Source organism: Phascolarctos cinereus, unplaced genomic scaffold, assembly GCF_003287225.1.
Source record: "Phascolarctos cinereus isolate Bilbo 61053 unplaced genomic scaffold, phaCin_HiC Scaffold_2;HRSCAF=192, whole genome shotgun sequence".
Lineage (NCBI taxonomy): Eukaryota > Metazoa > Chordata > Mammalia > Diprotodontia > Phascolarctidae > Phascolarctos > Phascolarctos cinereus.
The window spans coordinates 272080222-272103241 of NW_027555625.1; the positions used below are offsets into that span (position 1 = coordinate 272080222).

The 23020-nt window shown below is 45.8% G+C and overlaps 1 protein-coding gene and 1 long non-coding RNA gene across 2 annotated transcripts in view; one reads left to right on the plus strand and one right to left on the minus strand.

The window, feature by feature from the left end:
• Positions 1-2215, minus strand: part of LOC144455903 (uncharacterized) — a 44446-nt gene extending 42231 nt beyond the window's left edge. The window contains exon 1 of the long non-coding RNA XR_013484741.1: positions 2049-2215. This is a non-coding gene — a long non-coding RNA (uncharacterized LOC144455903). The remainder of the gene's footprint in view (positions 1-2048) is intronic.
• CDH22 (cadherin 22) overlaps positions 1-16818 on the plus strand; it is a 147675-nt gene extending 130857 nt beyond the window's left edge. The window contains 5 exon segments of the mRNA XM_078150057.1: positions 7950-8071; positions 8703-8820; positions 13549-13800; positions 15383-15404; positions 15406-16818. Coding sequence (XP_078006183.1) covers positions 7950-8071; positions 8703-8820; positions 13549-13800; positions 15383-15404; positions 15406-15946 — 1055 coding nt within the window. The 3' untranslated portion in view covers positions 15947-16818.
• Positions 16819-23020: the final 6202 nt, after the last annotated feature.

Sequence of the window (23020 nt, forward strand, 5' to 3'; positions counted from 1 at the left end):
CTGACTCCCACCCCTTTGTCTGTCTGTCTCTCTCCCTTTCTCTGCTTCCACTACCCTCTGTCCTTTACTTCCCCTTCCTTCCTCCCTCCTTTCACTTCTTCCTTTCTTTTCTTCCTTTTTCTCAGTCTGCCTCTTTTCACTCTCTCCACTTCTGTTTCCCTACTTGATCTCTCCCTCTCTACTTTATTTCTCCCTTTCTTTCCCTCTTTTTCCTTTTGTTTTTCTACCTTATTGTTCCCCCTTTCTCCTTCTATCTCTCTCCCTTTCTCTTTCCTTCCCACTCCCTTCATTTCTTTCTCTCTGCTCTCTCTCTCTCTTCCCTTCTCTAGAGGCAAGGGCACCTGTCCTGAGGTCCAGTAGGAGTGTTGCTATGTCTCATGGACAGTGTTTTCCAGCCTTGGATCCCACATCAGCCTGGGCATGTCCCTCTTTAAAAGAGTGAGATGGGTGGGTGTGAGCAAAAGAAAAAAGAAACAAATGGAGCCACCTACCTGGAAGACTGTGTGCCCTGCATTTCTGCTATGCAAAAAGAAGAGCAGAGAGCCAATTAGTGTAGAGAGTGTGCATTGTGTGCCTGGGTGTACGTGTTGACCTATTCTGGGGAGTGGATGGGTACTCTGGTAAATGTGCGGTTGATATGCAGTATATTGTTTGTATAAGGCTTAAATTCAAGAACTAGGATAAGCAGGTGCACAGGGGAGTGTGTGTTTGTGTGTGTATGTGTGTTTAGAAGGGGAAATAGTCATCTGTGTGCTATGTGTTCATAGGTTGCAGTGTATGTGTGCATGAGCACATGTTGGAAGGTGTGCGTATGTATGTGTGGGTATGTATATGTATGATGTAGTCAGGAGGGATGGTTGGGGATTTGTATAGGTAAGAGGTGTGTGTGTGCTGTGGTGTGTGTGTGTGAGTAAGCATGTATGCTGAGAGCTGTATATACATATATAACTCATATTTTTATAGTACTGTAAGGTTTTTCAAAGTGCTTTCCTCGCAAAACCCCCACGAGGTAGACAGAACAAGTCTAATTATCCCCATGGTGGGAATGTGAGGAAATGAGGAATGTGAAGCTCACAGAGGAGAATGATTTGCCCAGAATCCCACAGATAGAAGGTCCTGGAGCTGAGGTTCAAAGGCAGGTCTTCTGACTCCAAGGTTCAGCACTCTTTTCACTAAAGTATGTATCTCTTCAATAAATGAGGCTATTTGAGGACTGGAGTGGAGTTGGAGGTGCTTTGGATGGTTACTGGCTGATGGATCATGTGCCATGTTTCTGGTTTATTGTGTTGGGTGAGGTGTATGTGACTATGTTCTTTGCATGTAGATGTCTATGGTATGTTGAGGGGTACATGTGAGTTTTGGGGTTGGATCTGTGTGTCTGGGAGGGGTGGGTGTATATCTGAGAAAGAGGTGTGAAGTGCATGCTACAATATAAAAGTACACTATCGTGATGAGTGAGGTAAATCTGAATCTAAGATCCTGTAAATATTCCATGGTCATTGAATTAAGCAGTCTCCACAGAGACACATATCTAGAATCCTGTATACTTTTAAAATGTATGTGGGAGACATCTTACTTGAGGAGGCTTCAAGGCTGCATTATATTCTACTAAGTCATGTATTTTTTAAAGGAAACAGCAAATAATATACCTAGTGGACTTTTACATCTTTTCTACACCTCTCAGTTAATGTGGCCAAAGATATGATCAGCAATAGCACATTCTCAGTGAAAACCTGCCTGTTTCCTCACTGGGTTCTCGTTAAGGACACTATGAATGTGTGCATAGACCGTTTGCATAAAGTTTGTTTAGGCATGAGGAAAATAGGATGAGATAGTTATCTTTAACTATTTGAAGGGCTATGATATAGAAGAGGGATTTGATGTGCTCTGTTTGGACTCAAGGGGAAGAATTAGGACCAAGGTAGGAAGGCAAATTCCAGTTCTATATAAGGAAAAACTTCCTAACTCCAAAAATAGAATGGGGTCCCTTGAGAGTGATGCATTTCCATTGAGGAAGATCTTTCACCTAAGGATAGATGACCACTTACCTGTATTGTTGTAGCAGGGAGTCATGCTTGCTATGAGTTGGACTAGACAGTCCCTGAGGACCTTTTCAGTTCTTCAATTTTATGATGAATTATGGTCTGTGGACTGCTTCTCTCCTTGGAGACAATCTTAAGGGTCATCTGGTCCAACCCCTTTACTTTACGTAGGAGGGACCTAAGACCCAAAGAGAAGTGATTTGCCCGAAGTTAAGTTAGTGACAGAGCCTGAGATAGAGTCTACAGTTCCTATTTCTTTGAATAGTCCTCGTTCCACTCAATCACTCATTTCCAGGAAAGGGGGCAGAGGATGCCCTATGCCAGGCACCTTTCCACTATGTGTCAAGGCTCTGCAGAGTCAGATTGACCCAAATGCTCAATTCAGGTTAATTCAAGTTAATTTGTTAAGTACTCACAATATGCATACTTAGTGTATCCCCTCTACCTGGAGGAGAGACTTTTCTATTGGGATGCAAGGACCATCTGAGGAAAAGGGATATCCCTGAGCTTTAACCTCCAAGCCAGGAGTCCCCAGATTTAATCTCTCTATAAGTGTCTCTGGCAGTTAGGTGGTGCAGTGGATAGAGGACTGGACTTGGAATCAGGAAGACTCTTCATGAGTTCAAATCTGGCCTCACATACTCGCTGTGTGAATCTGGACAAGCCACTTAACCCTGTTTGCCCCAGTTTCTCATCTGTAAAATGAGCTGGAGAAGGAAATGGCAAACCACTCCAGTATCTTCACCAAGAAAACCCCCCAAATGGGGTCATGAAGAGTTGGACATGACTGAAAAAATAACTGAAGAACAACAAATGAGTGCCTCTGGGCACTGTCATCAATAAGGGTCATTCCTACCAGGGACACTCCCTGGCCTTTCTAAGCACACCAGGGCCTCACTGCTTCTTCCAGCTGCCTCCCCAGATTAATGGTGTGCCAACTCTGGGAGGAAAGGCAGGAAAGCTGCGTGTTTAATTTTAATTTCAGAAACCGTTTAGGTAGCAGGCCTGTGCCTCTCACTGCTGTCAATCAGGCTTCCTCAAGGCTGCATCAATTAGTTTAAAAATATTGAATGTAATTTTGCCTGACACAACATATTGCAGTCACTGCAAAATATAATTTATTTTAGAAGAAGAAATAATTAAACTAATTTGCATGTCAGTCAGCTGAGCTGAGATGCCAAGGTAGGTAGGGGGGAACCCTGCCACCCTAGGTTGGGGGTACCTGTTGTGGGCAGGCAGGTACAACCAAGTCAGGTCTGAGTTCTAACAGGACAAAGATCCAGGAGTGACTTGTCTACCTAGCATTTGGGGCTTGAGGCTTCTTTTGCCTCATTCTTGGGAGCTGTCCCAGGCACTAACACCATGGAATTGGAGGGACAAGTGCAAGGATGCTAGTTTTGTGGGAAGCAGATCAATAGCTCATACTTCTGTAGCATTTTAAGGTTTACATAGTATTTTCTTCACAACAGCCCTCTGATGAAGGCTGCACAAATATAATTATTTCCATTTTGTAGATTAGGATACTAAAGCCCAGATAAAGTGACTTGCCCATGGTCTAGACAGGCAGCAAGTGTTGGTACAGGAATTTAAACTCAGGTTTACTGACAGCAGATCTAGTGCTCTTACTATTATACTACACTGGTTACCCTCATTCTAGGTTACAATCAAGTTAGTTGGAATAGTCTCATGAAGATAAGCTACATCTTTCTTCCCCACTTTGGTTTTGTGTGTGTGTGTGTGTGTGTGTGTGTGTGTGTGTGTGTGTTTTCTCTCCCCTCTGTGACATGATCAATTTAATTCAGTTAAATTCAATGAGCAGTTAACTAAGTACATCCTAGATATAAAACCCTGTGCTAGGCTATGGGGAAACAAAGACAAAAATAAAATAACCCCTGCCTTCATGAAACTTATATTCTGTTTGGGGAGAGAGGGGGCAGTAGTAATACCACATGAAAGCAAGTAACTAAATACAAAACCAAACAAGGAGAGAGATGCAGAAATGACTTAATGTGGAAGAGGGGAGTACCTTAGCTGAGTGACAAGAGGGCAGTCTTTAAAGAGGTAGAGGTAAAGAAGGAGAGCATAGGGGCAGTCTTTGAAAAGGCAAGGAGATGTTTAATAGGAATGTATATGTAGAGCCTATATCAGATTGCAGGCCATCTTGGGGAGGGAGGTGGGAGGGAGGGGGAGAAAATTTAAAACTCAAAAGGTTAGGGAAGTGAATGTTGAAAACTAAAAATAAATTAATTAATTAAAAAAAGATTTTTAAAATAAGGATTACAAAAAAAAAAAGGCAAGGAGGCCAGAGATGGGATATTGTATATAGGGAATAATAGACTTCCCATAGAATCACTGAGGTATGAGAGACTGAATGTCTCTCACCCCTCCCACGTCCTTCCAGGCTGTTTGCATTTTGAAAGAGGAGCCCAGGGCAAGTGATGCTTAACTCAGAAAAATGGCTCACATGGTGGGATTGTAGATATCACAAATTAGGCTGGGGAGGTTTGATGAAGAGTACATCTTTGGCTCAGGAGACCTTCCCAGTATCCTGAAACCACTCCTACCCATAACTAAGTTTGGCTTTGCCCTTTTGAGTTGTGACCTGGGAGATAGGAATCTTTTGGCATGTAGATCCTGGCAGTTCCCTCTCTTCATTAATGAATAAGGCTCCAGCCACACCTGGTGGAGACAAACTGGCAATCTATTTTGTATGATAACTATTTTTGTATATCTCCAGGCCTTCTTCCTCCTAGAGTATAAGCTACATGAGGGAAGGGACCATGTCCTCTTTAAACTTTGCATTCTGCCCCTAGTGCCTGTACATAGAGTTCTGTACATAGTAGGTAATTGAATCCAGAGTACCTGGGTGGGTTCCATTCATTTACCAAACACTTCTTGAGTACCTACTCTGTGCCTTACAGTACAGCACTAAAGAGAACACCATTGCTGTCCTCACTCAGTCTGCTAATAGAAACAAGACTAGTTACACAGGTAACTAAATGTCTAATTAAAACAATATGATGAGAGCACAATTGTAATATAAAGTGCTTTGAGATCTAATAAAGGGAAGATCAGTTTCAGTCATGGGGGAATTAAAGGTTTCCTGGAGGAGCTTTCATTTGAGCTAGGCTTTAAAGGATGAGAGCAGGCAGAATGTGAACTCCCCTCCCCTTTGCCTCACTCATTCTTACCACCAATCCTCAACAAACAGTTTGCTGCCTGGACAGAAAAAGATAACTGTCCATCCCAGGCCTGACTTTTGGCTCAACAGTCAGCCTGGCCCCTCTCGATCCCTCCCCCATTCCTCTTCCTCATATCCTCCTCAATTCTCTAAATGAAGCTATGGTTTATTTAAGGATCTGAACAACACATTCTTAAAAATAATTGATCACCCAGAGCTCTCAGTCACGACTTGAATCCTCTCGCTTCCAGAAAGTACCCTCTCTAATCACCAAAGAGGCAGATCATAAGCAGTGGGCAGCCCCAGGAGAAGAAAAAGGGAGTGGGGGCTCATGAATGAACTCTGCCAGAGGGGTCAGGGCCTAGTTAATTATAGAACTTCCCCCAGGAGAATCTGCACCTGTCTCCCAAACCATGGCTCCTTTTTTACCAACAAATTCACAGATACCAGCCAATTCTCGGTATCTAAGCAGGGCCAGAAAAATAACTGACTGCCATGTCCCCCTCCATCCCCAACCAGACCTCTAAGCTTTCTGGCTGAGTGAAAATGGGAAGTGAGGAGCACAGTACTAGGTCATCCAGGTGAGTGGACAACCATATAATGCCAGGAGTACAAGAGAGGTCCCCTTGCCCCTAAATATCTCTCTCACTAGGCTGAAGTGGCATCTGAAATTCCACCCTCCATGCTTTCTTCCTGTTGGTTGAACACGACCCTTTCTAATCTCCTTTGTTTAAATTCCACCCCTTTCCAGGATCTAATAAATTTTGTTTTGGGCACATCAAGCGCGCGCGCGCGCGCACACACACACACACACACACACACACACACACACACACACACACACACACACACCCTACTCCACCTCCAGCATTCCAAAATATTAGAGCTGGAAGGGATTTAGAGACTAATTTAACCACCTTATTTTACAGGTGAGGAAACAAATCAAGGGAAGGAAATTGATTTGCCTAAGGTCATACTGCTAGTAAGCGGTTGAACAGGGAGGCAGCATGATACAGTGGAAGGAAAGAACATTGACTTTGGAGTCAGAGGACTTGGGTTCAAATCCTGCCTCTGACACATGCCAAGTGTGATCTTGGGCAAGTCATTTAGCCTCCCTGGATATGAGTTTCCTATACTGTGAAATGGAGATTTGACTGGGGTCATTTTCAGGTCTGGTTATGATCCTAAAACTCAGATCTAGATCTTCTGCTTACTAATCCAGTGCTCTTTTCCCTAAGTATCTTGTTAAAGTTCCCATATGTTGGGAGAGGAGAAACAACATCAACCCACATGTACATTGTCAGATTTGATTCCCTGAGGCTAAGACACAGGTTGAATGATTGAAGTAGGGGTCTGGCCCAGGCTGTCTGCCCGGGGAAGACAGATTAGAAATCTAGTCTGGGTCCTGGACCCTTGTTTTTAAAAAATTCTTTAAAGATTTTTAAAAAGTTATTTTGTTAAGTATTTCCCAATTACTTTGTAAAAATAAATTAACATTTATTTTTTAAATTTTGAGTTCCAAATTCTCTCCCTCCCTCCTACTCCTCCCCCTCCCCTTGAGAAGGCAAGCAATATGATAGTGATTATACATGCAAAAATCATGAAAAACATATTTCCATATTAGTCATGGTGCAAAAAAAAAAAACAAACCCACTCACCCCCCCTCCAAAAAAACCCAAGAAAAATAAAGAAAGTAAAAAAGTATGCTTCAATCTGCATGCAGAGTTCATTAGTTCTTTTCTTGGAAGTGGGCAGCATTTTTCATTATAGGTTCTTTAAAACTGCTAGACCCCTGACTTCATCTGGAAAGACCTCAGTGATCAGGTAGTCGAGGATGAAGCTCAACATTTACTTGGTAGATTCCCTAACAAATGATCATCTCACCTGTGCTGGAAACCCTTCAATGACATAGAGTTCCCTACCTTGCCTCACCTCCTGGTTCCTCTCCATCTCCCCAGCCCAAGTCAATTCTGTTTTTGGATAGTTTTCATTGCTAGAGACTTTTTACTTGTGTTGAGCTGATCCCTGCTTGACTTCCACAGAAAACTCATAATCAAACTTTTACTTTTTAAAAATTAATACTTTTATTACATCATTGTCACTACCTCCAATAGTATCCTCCGCCAAAGAGCCTTCCCTTATAACAAAGAAGTTTTGTTATACAAAACAAATATGCTTATTTGCTACATATGAAAATGTTTGTATCATTCCTCTCTATTGCCCCTTTACTAAAAAGAGAGAGCTGTTTTGTTGTCAGTCCCCTGAAATTAAGATTGATAACTTCAATGATCAGTTTTGATGTTTTTCAGTGTTTTTCCACTTTTTGTTATTGTCCAAATTGTTCTCCTGGTTCTGCCCACTCCGAATCAGTTCATGCAGCCAGATCCTTCATGATGTGAGTCCCAGAAGGATGAGTTGTCTTATCCAACATCACACAACTAGCTGTAACACAGTGATCCTAGGACCCAGATTTCCTGATTTCTAACCAAGCAGCCATACCATACCAGCCTGCTGATGTGTTCCCAAGAGGACCCACTCCCATTCCCCTGTAACCATCCTCTCTATCCCTGGGATCAAGTCCCACCCTAGTCCTGGTGGTCAACCCACCCACTGGGGCATGGCTTACATCCTGAGAAAAAGGGCAGAATGGTTCTGTAGTTGAGGGCAGCACTACCCTCCAGGCCCCTTAGCTGTGTGTCTCATTTTCCTCCCTCTTTGGCTTACAGACAATCACTCACAGGTATCCAGAGCATCCCTTCGGATTCGGATCCTGGATGTGAACGACAACCCCCCAGAGCTGGCCACCCCATATGAGGCTGCTGTATGTGAGGATGCAAAGCCTGGCCAGGTAATGACCACAATGGAAATAACTGACATTTCTCTAGTGCTTTACTCTTACAAAGCTTAGTCATACATGTCTATCTCATTCTGAGACTCATGACACATCTCTGTGTGGTACTTAGTGTAGGTATCATCCTCATTTTATGGATGAGAAAACTGATATGGGGAGAAGACTTAAGTGAGGTGTCCAGAGTCAACAAGTAGTTAGTGGTGGAGGCAGAACACAAAGCCACACCCTCATGGCTACGAGTCCTACAATTTCCCCCCTCTCTTTTTAAAAACCAAACTTTCTTTTTTAATATGAACTTAAAAATGAACAGGCACAAATATTCCAATATGCAAAGACAATACAAGAGGATGGTATTTGGAACCATGAGTTTGTTACATGCAGTTTGTTTTTTAAGAATTGTATATGAACCCCATGCTCTTTCCATGGAGCACACCTACCCTGGGACAGGAAGGCTAGATGACCTAGGAGTCAGGATGGGAACGTTTGTGTGGCTCAGCCCCTCCATATCCCCTTTCTAATGCTATCACCAAGGTCTTCTGTCCAGGGACCAACCCTGGGCAGCTTTAGCTCTCTCAAGCTGGCAGTGAGTGGCTCTGAGACTTTCCCTTTGTCCTCTTTTTGCCTTTAGCTCATCCAGACCATCAGTGTGGTGGACCGAGATGAACCACAGGGAGGTCACCGATTCTACTTCCGTCTGGTGCCTGAGGCTGTCAGTAACCCTCATTTCTCTCTGCTTGATATCAAAGGTAAGCCCCACCTACTTCCTCTATTCTCTTCCATTGAAGGATCAAGATAGACATCTCTCCCAACTTTGGTAAAGGATTCAGAGTCCAGTGGAGCCGTATTGATGTCAGTCAATCCACCAACACTGGTGCAAAGTCCTATTGGGCTGGAATGGTCAAAGAAAGCTTCCTTGGGAAGGGGAATTTGAGCTGGGTCTTTAAAGGGGGTGAAGGGATTGGGTGCTGGATCAAAGATAAGAGCAGAATGTAAATGGCTTTTCAGATGCGAGTGTCTGAGCTGGAGCAGAATAAGAATGCTTCATAAAGTTTATGTGGGGAAAGAACAGAGTTTCTCTTTCTCTTTTTAATTCTTTGCTATAAAGGAAGGCTCACTGGATGTGGGAAGGCAGAAGAATATATTCAGAAATGAATTAAATATAAAAATAAAAGATAGCCATTTTGTTTTTGGAGACAATCAGGGTTAAGTGACTTGCCCAGAGTCACACAGCTAGTAAGTATCTGAGGTAGGATTTGAACTTAGGTCCTCCTGACTCCAGAATGGGTGCTCTATCCATTGTGCCACCTAGCTGCCCTGATATCAATAATTTTAAAAGAATGCAAAAAGAGCCAGCGATCATAATGTACCCCATTCTTAATTAGTCAACATTGTGACAATGCCATTTCTCTTCATTGCATTAATAGAAGTGTAGTATATCCAAAACAAAGGAATGATAGTCCTGTTGTTCTCTACAAAGGTCAGATCCCACCCAGAATAATATGTGCAGTTTCAGGTATCACCATTCAGAAAGGTATAGTTTGTCCAAAAGAAGGCGACAAGGAAGGTGATGGGATTCCCCATTACGTCACAGGAGGTTTGTTGAAAGAAGCGTGGAATGTTTTCTTGGAGTAGAAAAAAAGCTTAGGGGAGATGATTATTATCTTGAAATATCTGAAAGGCCTTCATTGGAGGAATGAGTAGACTTGTTCTGCTTGGCCTTAGGAACCAAAACTGGAAATGATGGGGGAAGTGCCGAAAGGCAGAGGGAAAAACGTTCTAATAGTGAAAGCTTTCCCAAGGTGGAATGGGCTGATTTGTGAACAGTCAGAAGTTTGACCACCAAGTGGTCCAGCTGAGAGGTGGACAGTTCCTCCTGAAGTAGAGGTTGATCCAGATACACTCTGAGGTTCTTTCCAGTGCTAACACTACAAACCTACCATCCTAACCACTCCCAACATCCGAGAGCTTAGATCCTTCTGCTGGTATTAGAGAAGGTACTTCTCAGGCACCTTTTCTTGTCCCAGGCTAAGAGACTCCTATACCCATTTCTTCCAAGATAAAAATGTGGCATCCTTTGTATATGCAAAGATAGTGCTATGGATATCAGTAGGCCAAGTTGCCTTTCTAAGTAGTAGAGATGGACTCTACTGAGCTATCCACATTCTCACTAGTTTTCCTTATGATTGAGGGCATGCATTTATAAGGGATAGGTAGGGATAATCTGGGGTCATGGAATGGAAGCAAGCCAATCACCATGGGAGATCAAACCCATTAACCTCATGCTTTCATCATTGAACTGACCACCCTGGGATGATCTGAGTAGATATCCAGAATGAATTCCTTGAAGATCTGGAGTTAGAGCCCTGGACCCGTCCAGGCTGATTTTCTAGGGCCCTCAATGGTATTTGCAGCCTGATTTTTCCCTCTCCAGAAAGACCAGGGCCCCCTATCTCCCAGGGGTCCATATTTCCTTCCTTTCTCCCAATTTTCCAGCACCTGGGAGCAACAGAAATGACACTGGGAGGCCATTAACCTTCTGTATCAGAACATTCCTAATCATATTTGTTTGGCTGGGGGCTGTGAATACCCAAGTCATCTGGGGCTGCAGCCCAGAGCAAATCCAATAATGATAATTGTAATAACTCATCATCATATAACATTTTCCTCACAATAGCCCTATGAGATTAGTACAAGTAATAATGGTAATGGCTGACATTTGTATAGCACCTTAAGGTTTACAAAGTATATTGAGCCTACATTATCTCATGTGATCCTTAAAAACAGCTCCCTGAGGTATGTACTGCAGGTTCTAGTCCCATTTTACAGATGAAAAATGAAGGCTTAGAGTGATAAAATGACTTACTCATGGTCATGAAATTAGTAAATGTTGAAGCAGGATTTCAATGCAAGCCTCTCCTGATTCCCAGTTCAATGTTCTTTCTACTGCTTTTATAGAGCTTCTTTACTTTCTACAGCTGAGTAAACTGAGGTCCAGAGAGAGAAAGTGACTTGTCCAAAGTCACACAGCAATAAGTCGCATAGCTAGGATATAAACCAGGGGTGTCCTGATTGCAAGTCCAGTGTCTTTTCCCCCTCCACAGACGTTGCCTGTCAGTAATTGTTTATCTGTGTGGGTTGGTGGAGCTTGGGGGCTGGTGGGTGGCAAGTCACTCTGTGCTAGGAAAAATCCGTTTAGAGGAGTGGGTGGGAGGCCCTCTTCTCCCTCCCTGTCCCTGAGCACCCCTCTTCCCTCCCCTTCTTCTTATAAATATCCACTGTGACAAACTGCTACCCCTGGCCCATCTGTTTCTTTGTACAAATTTGTAGCCAGTTTGGAAACGTGATTTATAAATATTGCTTTTGCAGCCAGGGACTGACACTGATGAATGTCAGCCCAGATGGATGCCTGCCGCTCCCTGGCTCCCTGGCTCCCCTCCCTCACCCTTTCTTTGCAGTGGTGAAAAGGGCACCCCCCCCCACTCACCAGGCTTCCCCAGCCTGGACCACCTGCAGGTGCACTAACTCTAGGGGTTCAGACTACCAGGTCATTCCTGGGGGAAAAGGGACAGAAGTAGCAAGGGCCTGAGCTCCTGGCCACTTATTTCCCTACAGTCTGGCCTCCTTACCTGATGAAATATAAAGTACCATGGTCTTAAGTCAAGAGAACTGGGTCCAAATTCAACTCTGCCATTTGTATTAGCTGTGTAACCCTGACCAAGTAACTTTATTCTCTGAGCCTCCATTTCCTTCTTTGTAAAATGAGAGTGATAGTATCTGTACTCCCTACATCTCAGTGGCACCATGAAAAAAGGACTTTGTAAACCTTAAAGTGCCATGCAAAGGGTGAATTATCATCATGGCTATTAAGGGCCAACCTTAGGAGAGGGCTTTCCAGTACAGGTAGGGTACTGGAGGTTAACAGGAAGCGAAAGATACCAAGAGAAGCAGGAGACCACTGTGAGTACAAAGCAACTAGTTAGTGATCATTTCTTCCCCTACACACACACACACACACACACACACACCCCTGAGTTCCCCATTACACAAGCTCCTACTTTCTCATCCTTAAAGAGATGAGGCTTAAACCCAAATGTGGATCCCACTTCCAGCTATCCCCCCTGTCTTGCCCACTCACTGTCCACTCACTGGCTGAACTCAATAAACATTACTCTTACCCGACATCTGTGTCTGCCTTCTCAGAGGTTAGTTAGTCAGTCAACAAGTGTTGATTGAAACTGTGTGTCTTTGCCCCATGCGAATGTGGGCACCGGGCTCTGTGAGAGATGTGAAGAAAGAAAAACATTAGAAAACCTAGTCTCCGCCCTTTCTGAGCTCTTGATTGAGCTGGAGAGAGAAGCTTCCCATTACCCAACCATGTGTGACAAAACCCCTGTGAGCAATACAGATGGCCAGGGATATAGGAGCTCAGAGAGAGAAAGCCTATGGGCTGGGGCATGGGGAAAGGCCAAATAAGGTTCTGAATGGGATATTTTAGCTAGGCAGAAGTGGGAGAGGCCATTTTTATTTTAAATGTATGTGGAGGGCATGTGTCAAGGGTAGAAATGAACCTTGTGCATTGGAGGACAGTGGGGAGGGAAGGCTGGTTTGATTGCAGCACAAGAAAAGAGGGCTGGTACTCTCAATATGGACAAAAGCATAAAGGTGGGAATGGCCTAGGCACAAATAGACCAGCATGCCTGGAGTGAAGGCTTCCTAGGGTGTATGGGGGGGGGGGCAGGAGACAAGGTTGAAAAGCTAAGGTGAAAATAAGACATGAGTGCTAGAAAGAACCTTTGTCTAGGGATTCTCAGCCTTCAGTCCCTGTTCCAAATCACTAAATCTTCCCTTGTCCCCCCCACCATTAAATATGAAATGAAAAATTCTAGAGCTTATCATGAATAAGAACATATGAAATAGATTATTTTTTCTTCTCCAAGGGTACACAAAAAGTTCTGTAACTACATTGACTGCAGATCAATTTAGTGTTTCCAGGACAAGATAGTTATTTATCAAATATTGGCTGCACCCCTTTGACAAGTTTCTCATAGCCCCTGTGTCTTGGACTTTGTGACATTGAACCGATTCAGTTTAGAGAAATCACCTCGAATGGAGGAGGAGAGTAAAACATAGAAGAAATTAGGCAGGGCTGAGAAGCAGAGACCAAGTTTTCCTAAGGGCAAGGAGGGAGGATTTGGAGCCTGGGCACATCCTGCCCCTATAAGAAAGCTGGGGCCATCACTTCCATTCTGAGTACCTCTGCACCAAGGAGCTGGCAGGAGGCCGGGGAGGAGCAATAAATGTGATGGAGGGATGGGGAAGGATTGACTTACAAAGGAAGATGAAGGGAGTAAATCACTGGGATGTGGGAAGGGGCAGAGAATCTAAGAGTACACTAGTGGGTAGAATCAGAAGCTAGGCCAGGATAATGGCCCAAAGTCATTGCCCTCCCCACCTCCCTCCTTACCTCTACTTAGATAACACAGCAGCCGTGCACACACAACACGTGGGTTTCAACCGTCAGGAGCAGGACGTCTTCTTCCTCCCTATATTGGTGGTGGACAGTGGGCCGCCCACACTTAGCAGCACAGGAACCCTCACCATCCGTGTGTGTGGCTGTGACAGTGCCGGTGCCATCCAGTCCTGCAACACCACAGCCTATGTAATGGCTGCCTCACTGAGCCCAGGAGCTCTCATTGCTCTGCTGGTCTGCATCCTCATCCTGGTTGGTGAGTCTGCTGTGGGCCCCAGCCTTTTCCTTCTCTGGCAGGTTGCCCCCTTGCTGTGGTGTTCTCTAGCCTGGCTTGTATGTGTAGTCCAGAAGTCATCATTTCCCAGCCTCCAGTCTGTAAACAAGTCCATGCTCATCATATCCTCTGCAAGACCCAGCCCCCCTCCTTCCTCTATCAAATCATGGAGGAGACCCTTGTGAATTCCAGAGTGGGAATGAACATTAGAACATAGAATGTCAAAGGTAGAAGGAACCTTAGAATATAGAACGTGGGATGTTGGGGTTGGGAGGCCTCTAGAATTTAGAACATATACAAGGTGTCTCAGGTCCTAGTGTAGTTTTAAGCTCTTGAAGCTTAAAAGGAGCTTAAAAGAAACCTTAGGGGGGCACCCTCTGCTTACCCCCCAACTCTGAGATGAGGTCACTGAAGATTCCTGGAGTACCCTCCCTTCTCAACTCACAAAATTTCACCTTTCCTCAAACTCATACAGTACTCCATCTGGGTATTCCCTGTCCTAGTCTAGACGTCAGCTCCTAAGAAACCTCCCTCTGTGCTTCCACTTAGCTGGTCCTGGTCTCACTCATTCCTATTTTAGGGGAGCCAGCCTATGGCCAAGATGACTTGCCTCACGTTCCACAGCACTGGGAGGCAAAGGAGACAATTTAGAGAGCCCCAAAATAGGAAGACCAGGCTCCCCTTCTCCCCGCCCTCAGCTCAGAAACCCCTTTCCCACTGGGTGCACTTTACATCGGTTTCATTTTCCAACGCAGTGCAAACAAATTACTGCCTAATTGCCCACAAACGAATAAAGTGCCCGTCAGGGCTCTAAAGGTGACGGGCAGAATAGCTGATGGAGCAGTCACATCTGCAGCCCTCGCCCGCCTGCGCTGGCAGCCATCTGCTACGGCTTCGCCCTCCGGTGGCTCCCCCAGCCTCCAGCCCACTCATCTATCCATCTATCCACCTCACTTGTGCTTCTTGGGCTTAGTTCTATTGCGGGATAGCCAGCTGCTGCCTCCTTTGGAGGTATTCGATAGTCCCCTGCCACATCAGCCCAGAAGTGGGAACTGAGGAGAGGGATCCGAGTGAAGTCAGTCAGAGGGGATGGGAGTGGGAGTAGTGACGTTCATGTGTAGGGCCATCTTTCCAATGATGTCTCTCTTTCCTTCTTCCTTCCAACACACTCCTTGTTACCCTCTTTCCGGTGGGTCTTTCCTCCATCTTTCTCCTGCATCTTCATCGCTCCCCTTTCTCCGTTGTCTGGCTCTGCCCACACTCACGGCCTCCCCTTGGTCCACTGTCCTGTCTCTACCTTTCCCATTTTCCCCCTGCCCTCCTCCCCTTGTTTAAGCTTGTTCTCCACTTTACTCTCTCTCCAACGACTCCCTCCCGGAAACCTGGGTGCCTCTTCCCTCTCTTGGCCCCGGCGGGGCATCCCCACCTCTGTATCTCTTCCTTTCTCTTGGCCAATCAATCCCCTACCCTCCTCTTGGCCAAACCCTTCCCTCCACCTCCTCTCACCCCTGGGGCTGAACTCTCCCTGTCCCTGCTCCTTGTGTCCTCCCCTGTCCCTGGCCAGTGCTGGTCCTGCTCATCCTCACTCAAGCGCCACCACAAAAGCCACCTGAGCTCGGAGGAAGACGAGGACATGAGGGACAACGTCATCAAGTACAACGACGAGGGCGGTGGAGAGCAGGACACGGAGGCCTACGACATGTCGGCACTGCGGAGCCTGTACGACTTTAGCGAGATCAAAGGCGGGGACGGAGGAGGGGGAGGGAGTGGGGGAGGAGGGGGCAGCAGCGGCGGGGGCGGCCTCCAGTCCGGTCTGCCATCGGAGCGCCCCTCCCTCCCGCTGCCACAAGGGGCCCCGAGCCCCGAGCTGGACTTCTCCCTCTTCAGGGACTTCATCAGCAGGAAAGTGGCGCTGGCGGACGCGGACTTGTCTGTTCCGCCTTACGATGCTTTCCAGACGTACGCATTCGAGGGTGCGGACTCGCCGGCAGCCTCGCTCAGCTCCGTGCACACTCGCTCGAGCTCGGAGCAGGACTTCTCCTATCTCAGCAGCTGGGGGCCACGTTTCCGCCCGCTGGCCGCGCTCTATGCTGGGCACAGGGCAGACGAGGAGGCTGACGCATCCTAGCCCGCCCTTCCCCCGGGGCTGCGTGACTATGGCATTGAGGCAGCCCCGAAAGACCAAAGCATCCCCCACAACCCCACCCGCTCACCTCAGTTTCAATCGTCTGGCCAAACTTCACTTGGAGAGCCTTGAGTTTGGGGGGTGGGGAGGGTCGGGGACCAGAAAGAGACAGGTACAGACCTGGGGCCCTTTGCCAGTCCTATTCCTCTTCACCCTCAACTTCGTGCCCAGAGTTCGCGGGGAGCTCAGAGCGCGTGTCCCGTGGTCTCGTTCAATCCGATCCGTATTAAAAGTCCCGCACTGAGAGTACCGAGTGGCTAGGGGGAGGGGAGATCCTGGAGCTTCGAGACGGTGGCACTCAGAGTGTCAGTGAATTTTGAATATGGGGTACACTTTAACCTTCAGAGGCTTGGGGAATTGGGGGATGAACCGTCAGGAAATGGGACCTGGGCCAGACATAAGGGAAGAGGTAGTTGGCCTTGTCTCTGGCATCTCTCCAGCTCCAGGAGCAGGATGCAGCGAAGAGGAAATGGGGAGCCTTTCTTATTTGAAGGACCATTAAATGGAAAAGGTATTAGGTTTCAGCATGGTGTCTGAAGGTATATGTAGGGGGTGGGGGTGGGGATACAGGGCTGGAGTCCAAGAGGCAGAGGGCTGGAGGACTTCTTGTGAGGAATAGTGTAAAGAGAATTCCTATTCCGACAGGCTGGGCCGAGAGACCTCTGAGTTCTCTTCCTAGCTGCGATTATCACTACTCTGCATAGGGGAGAAACGCCTTTCTCCGCCTTCTCCCAACCTGAGGCCCCCGGCTCAAAGCGAACGACCCACTGAGATGCAGTGTCCCATATTCAATTCAATAAACAAGCGTTTGTTAACCTATGTGCCAGACACTGGGGGATACCAAAGCAAAAATGAAATCCTCTGACCTCAAAGAAATTATATACTACTGGAAGGAAAATAGCGTGTACAAGTAAACACAAAATAAATACAGAGGGGGACACTAACAACTGGGGGGGGTCATAAAGGCCTCTAGTGGGAGGCGGTACTTGAGCTGAGCACTGAAAGGCACCAGGGATTCCAGGAGGCAGAAGTGAGCAGCGACTGCACGGAGACTGGAGATGTAGGGGGAACACCAAGTTAGGCTGCAAGAGTCGGTGAAAATGGGCAATATCCAACAAGCCTGGAAAGAGAGGTTGGAGCCCGATTGTGATGGGCTTAAAACACCAGATTTTTTTTTTAACCCTAGAAACAATAGGGAGCCACAAAAGCTCCTTGAGCTAGGTAATGACACGTTCTGTGTCAATTGTAACCAACCACAACCATCTGGGCTGAGGGAGGGGAAGTTGGGGGGGGCAGAATAAGAGATCCTGGGTCTTAGGCATGGGGGCATCTGAGCCATCACTTGAGCCCTCGGAGTCCCTCTATGCCTGGGTCTCTGGATACTAAGCAAGTTCCTGAGCCCCAGAAAGAAGCGGGGAAGACCTGACCTGGAGTGGTAACCGGCAAGGCTAGGGGTGGGGACTGGGCTTTCCTTCCTTTCCTTACCTCTCCCCTCCTGGTCTCTCCAAGGTAGTTAGTTACCTCTGGGGTTGCGCAGGCGCAGGGAGAGGCCAGGATCCAGAATGCCAGGTGTGGTTAGTGCCTCTGGGGTGTGATTCGCGAGAGATGGATGGAGCCGCCAGGCTGGTTGGCCGGGGCCTAGGAAAGAAGGGTGGAGATCTTTAATCTATCCGCCCCTGGGGATTGATCCTTCTTTCCTAGATGTGATCGATTGCAAAGGAACGTTGGAGGGAGGACTGGTGGCCGCAGGGGAGGTTCCAACAAGGGGAAGTGGGAATCTAACCTCAATGCCCTGGGCCCTGGCTGCCCCCTCCCTCAAAGATCTCAGCACCTCCTCCACTCACCCCTTGACTGCTGAGAGAGGGAGAGAAACCAAAGAAAGATGCGGTGCCCTTGCCTTCGGAGAGAAGAGATATGAGGACTGACACCACCATGAATGTCAAGGCCCTGTCCTGGGCCAGAGGGAATAATTAGCTGTAAATTTGGCCCAGTGCTGTGTAGACAATCTGGGAAGAAATTCACAGATCAAGTCACAGAATATCAGAGCTGACAAAATTAGAAAGCTAGGGCGAGAAGATTACCTTCAAGGGAATCAAATACTGAAATACAGTTAAACAAAAAAAAAAATTATATAAAAAGGTCACGGGTCCCAGGTTAAGAACCTGACTCCAAACACAGAATACAATGGGAGGATATCTAGGAACCATTTAGTTCATCTTGCAGAGGAAGAAACTGAAGCCCATAGGAGAAAACTGCTTTTCTGGAGGTCACATAGAGAGTTCAAGATAGAGTCAGGTTTTGAGCCTATTTCTTCTGACTCCCAGGCCAAGGAAATTTGCCATTACCCTATGATTCTTCCACAACTGGAATTTGGCTATAAAAAAAACCATTTACTCCAGCCTGTAGATTTCCCACTGCAGGAACCTCTGAAGTTATACAATCTCAGATGGAAGATTCTTGGAAGATCTTTAGTTCACCAGTCCTTGAGCAGAAATCCATTTTGTATCAATGGTAACAAGTAGACAGGACTCTGCTGTAAGGCCTCTCTGTAATGGGGAGCTCACTAGCATATGACATACACATTCCATTTCTAGACTGTTCTAATTGTTAGAAACTTCTTTCCTTTCCACACCTCGGTGTCTGTCTCTATCTCTCTTTCTCTCTCTTCCTCAGAACCACCATGGCTCATCATTCTGCTCTCTAGGGCCAAAGAGATTAATAACATCTCACATGTATATATACATATCTATATCTATATCTATATATATCTATATCTATATCTATATCTATATCTATCTATCTATATATATGCTTTAATGTTTGCACAATGATTTATGTATTTTGGTACCTCATTTAATCCTCATGAGAATCCTATGAGGTAGTTATTCTTATTATTACCATTTTACAGATGAGAAAAGTGAGGCTCTTAGAAGTTAAGTGATTTGCCCAGGGTCATACATCTAAGGCAGGATTTAAACCCAGGTCTTCCTGACTTCCTGTCCAGTTCTTTATCCACTAGGCAGCTAAGTGGCTCAGTGAATAGAATATGGAGCCTGGAGTCAGGACACTTATTAGTTGTCTGATTCCGGACAAGTCACTGTCTGCTTCAGTTTCCTGGATTGTAAAATGGGGATAATAGTACCTACCTCCTAGGATTGTGGTAAGGATCAAATTAGATAATATCTGTAAAGTGCTAAGCACAGTACCTGGTCTATAGTAGTTGCTTAACAAAATATTCGTTCCCTTCCCCCTCCTACTACACCATGAACCTCTTGTCCCCCATAATAAGGCTTCAGATACTTGAAGTCCAATGATATTTCCTCTCTTTTCTTTGCCAGGCTCCCAAACAGCTCTTCTATAGTGTCCTTTCTGGCCCCCAACCACCCTTCACCTACCTTTAATATCCCCAGCTCCAGAGGTGCCTCCCCCAAACCTATCTCTTCAACAACACTCCAATACTTTCAGAGACCCACCCTAGAACTGACCTTCACCCCTTCCCTTCAGTATCTCTGCTCTTATAGTGGGTGCATTCCCCCAAACTCCTTACCTTTATCTCTCTAATTAAACACTTAGCCCCAACTGAGAAAAGCTGGGTTAGCCTGTAAGTTCATTGTTCCTCGGAAGGCCATTTCCTCCCCCCAATTTTGACAAGTACTTTGCCATGCCTAATTGACATCAGCTCCTATTCAATTCAAGGAAGATTTGGGTTCCAAATCAATCTCCACTACATTTGTTAAGTACCTGTTGCAATAATAACTCTCATCTCTACAGCATTGTCCTCACAACTCTATGAAGTAGGTAGTGATAATAATTTCTCTGACATTTATATGACATTTATAAGTTTGTAGTGTTTTACATGTGTTAGCTCATTTAAACCTTACTATGGCCCTGTGGGGTAGGTACTACTGGCATGCCCATTTTATAGATAAGGAAACTGGCTTTGTCCAGGTTCACACAGCTAGGAAGTATCTGAGGTGGGATTTGAATGATAGGTCTAGTATTTCATATTACTATCCCCAGTTTATAGATGAGAAAACTGAGTCTCAGGGTGGGGAAGTGATTTGTCCAAGGTCAAAGAGGTAGTAAGTGTGGAAAGCCACTGCTAGAGTCCAGATCTCCTGACTAAAAATCCAGTGTTCAACCTGCTCATTGGTGCTACCTCTAACACAGGGTCCCGTGCTAGGTACTGTAAAAGGTGATTATAAAGATTCAGCAACATCTCCTGTTGAGAAAGAAAAGGCACATACAATTTGAACTATGATGGGGAGGTTGATGGAGAGGTGGTGTTCTGGGAGAAGTGCTATGGGAGCATGAGGATGGAGAAACAACTTTTAGCTAAGGGAATCAGGGAAGCTTCCCAGACAAAGGGCGTTATGGCCTGAGTCTTGAAGGACAGGTAGGATTTCCACAAGAGACTAAAAAGGACCCTAGCTGTAGAGGTAAGAGAGTCTATCAGACCTCCCCACAGGTCCTATCAGCAGAAACAAGTTTGAAGTTAGTCTCTACTTCTTCTGCTCTGGCACCCTGGAGCGATACTTGGCTTATATCTGTCTCTTCCAGGGCAGGAACCCTGTAACTGGATATCCTCACAGGCACTGATGGCTCTTTGGTGAGCTCCAGGTTCATTACTATGGAAGAAGGCCTCTTTGGGGCTCCTCCAGTCCCTTTTTCACTGGGAAGCCCATTTGGTCATAGATCAGCTCATGATCTCCTGGAGTCAGGAAGACCTGAGTTCAAATATGACCTCATATACTTCCTAGCTCTGTGACCATGGGAGTCATTTAATTGCTACCTGCCTCAGTTTCCCCAACTTTAAAACCTGCCTCCCAGGGTTGTGGTGAGGATCAAATGAAATAATATTTGTAAAAGTGCTTAGCTCAGTGCCTGACACATAATGGCAATATATACATACTTATTCCCTCCCCTCCCCCTCCCTCCCTTCTCATCACACTTGGCCTGTCCCATATCCCCTTCCTTCAGACTCTAGTCTACCTAATGACAGGAATGCTCATGGACTAACCATATGAACTCACCCCACTTGTTCATTTATCCAACATATATTTATTGGTGCCCACTTTGTGCATAGCCTTGTGCTAGGTACTGTGGATAGAAATAGAAGACCCTGCACAACTCACCAAACACTTGTTACTGCCTCCATTGTGGATAGTCACGTTAGGTGCTGTGGGTAAAACAAGAGGTGACATTCCAATTAAACATTTATTCATGCATGCTATGTAGATGGCACTGGGTCAGGCACTATGGGAAGAAATGAACACTCCAGTTCAACAATAACAATAGCTAACATTTACATAGCACTTTAAGGTTTAGCCAAATGTTCTACAAGCATTATCTCATTTGTTATTATTATCCCGATTTTACAAAGAAACTGAGGCAGGGTTTAAGTAAACTGCGCAGAACCATACAGCTAGTAAGTGTCTGAGGCTAGATTTGAACTGAGGTCTTCCTCACTCTAAGTCTGACACTCCATCTTCACCACCAAGCTGCCTCTACAAATACAAGTCATTGCCTTCTACAGCATGTGTGAGGTACTGCATCGTGGGTGAAGGTAGAAGATGCTTCTTCCTGTCGTTGTTCGATTGTGATCCCATTTGGGGTTTTCTTGGCAAAGATACTGGAGTGGTTTGCCATTTCCTTCTCCAACTCATTTTACAGATGAGGAAACTGAGGCAAACAGGGTTAAGTGACTATCCCAGGGTCACACAGCTAGTAAGTGTTTGAGACTGGAGTTGAACTCAGGTCTTTCTGATTTCAGGCCCAGCACTCTATCCACTGTGCCACCTAACTTTGGATGTATACTATGTCCCATGGAACGTACACTATCCCCATTATACAGGGAAAGAAACAGGCTCAGAGAAGGAAAGTGACTTGTGCCAAGTTGCAGAGCTACTAAAAGGTGGACCCACCTATCCTAACTCCAAGTTCAGGGAACCCTGTCTCCTCTCACGCACATCTTCATGTACATAGGCATGTGTATCCACAGATATGTGTGTACACACATATGTTCTTGGACATTCCCCTACACGAATGAACATGTGTCCACACACATAAATCATTGGTCTTGTACTTATATTTGCCCGCATGCTCCCCAGAAGACTGTGCTAGCTCCAGAGAGTCAGGTGTTCCCAAGGAAGCAGGGGTGTTTCTCTTACACACAAAAATTGCCGCTTGGCAGAATCGGCACACATCTGCTGCAAACGCCTTCTCAGCTGCACAAATGATGATTAAATGTTATTGTGCAAGAGAAATGGCAAGGAGGGACTCATTAGCTTTATTGTCAGGAAGGACTCAGGAAGCTTTGCTGGGTTACTCCCTCCACCTCCATTGCAGTTAACTCCTCACGTGCCAGGGAGGGACCCTGCTCTACCTTCAGTCTGTGGGCCCCTTCTAAGAGTAATGACTCCATTGGGAAGAGCATGGACTTGGGAGGGAGAAAGACTGGATTCAAATCCTGCTTCTACTAGAAGTTTTTTTTAATCTGTTTGTGCCTCAGTTGCCTCATTTGTAAATGAGAGGATTAGACTAGCTGAGTTCTGGGCTCCTTGCCAACTCTAAATCATAGCTATGATTCTATGATTCTGGGGAGAGGTCCCAAGATGGCATGATGGAAAGGCCACTGGCCTGGTCAGGAGAACTGGTTTTGCCACCAACACAGAGAATGTGTTGTTTAGCACATCACTTCCTCTCAGGCCCTAGGTTTCATAGCATCAGGGTTGTCAGGGACCTAGACTACCTATGTGGTGTAAGCCTCTCATTTTTTTCTGATAAGGAAACTGTGCCAGGGAAAGACATTTCTATAATGCTATAAGGTTTACAAAGAATTTTCCTCACAGTAACCATGCCTGTGAGGCAGAGACTGCAATATTGTAGTCCTCTTTTATTGATGAGGAAACTGGAAACTCAGAGATTGGATGACTTATCCAAGATCACACAGTTAGCAGCAAAGTATCTAGGCAGCTAGATGGCACAATGGATAGAGCACTGGTCCTTCTTAACTCA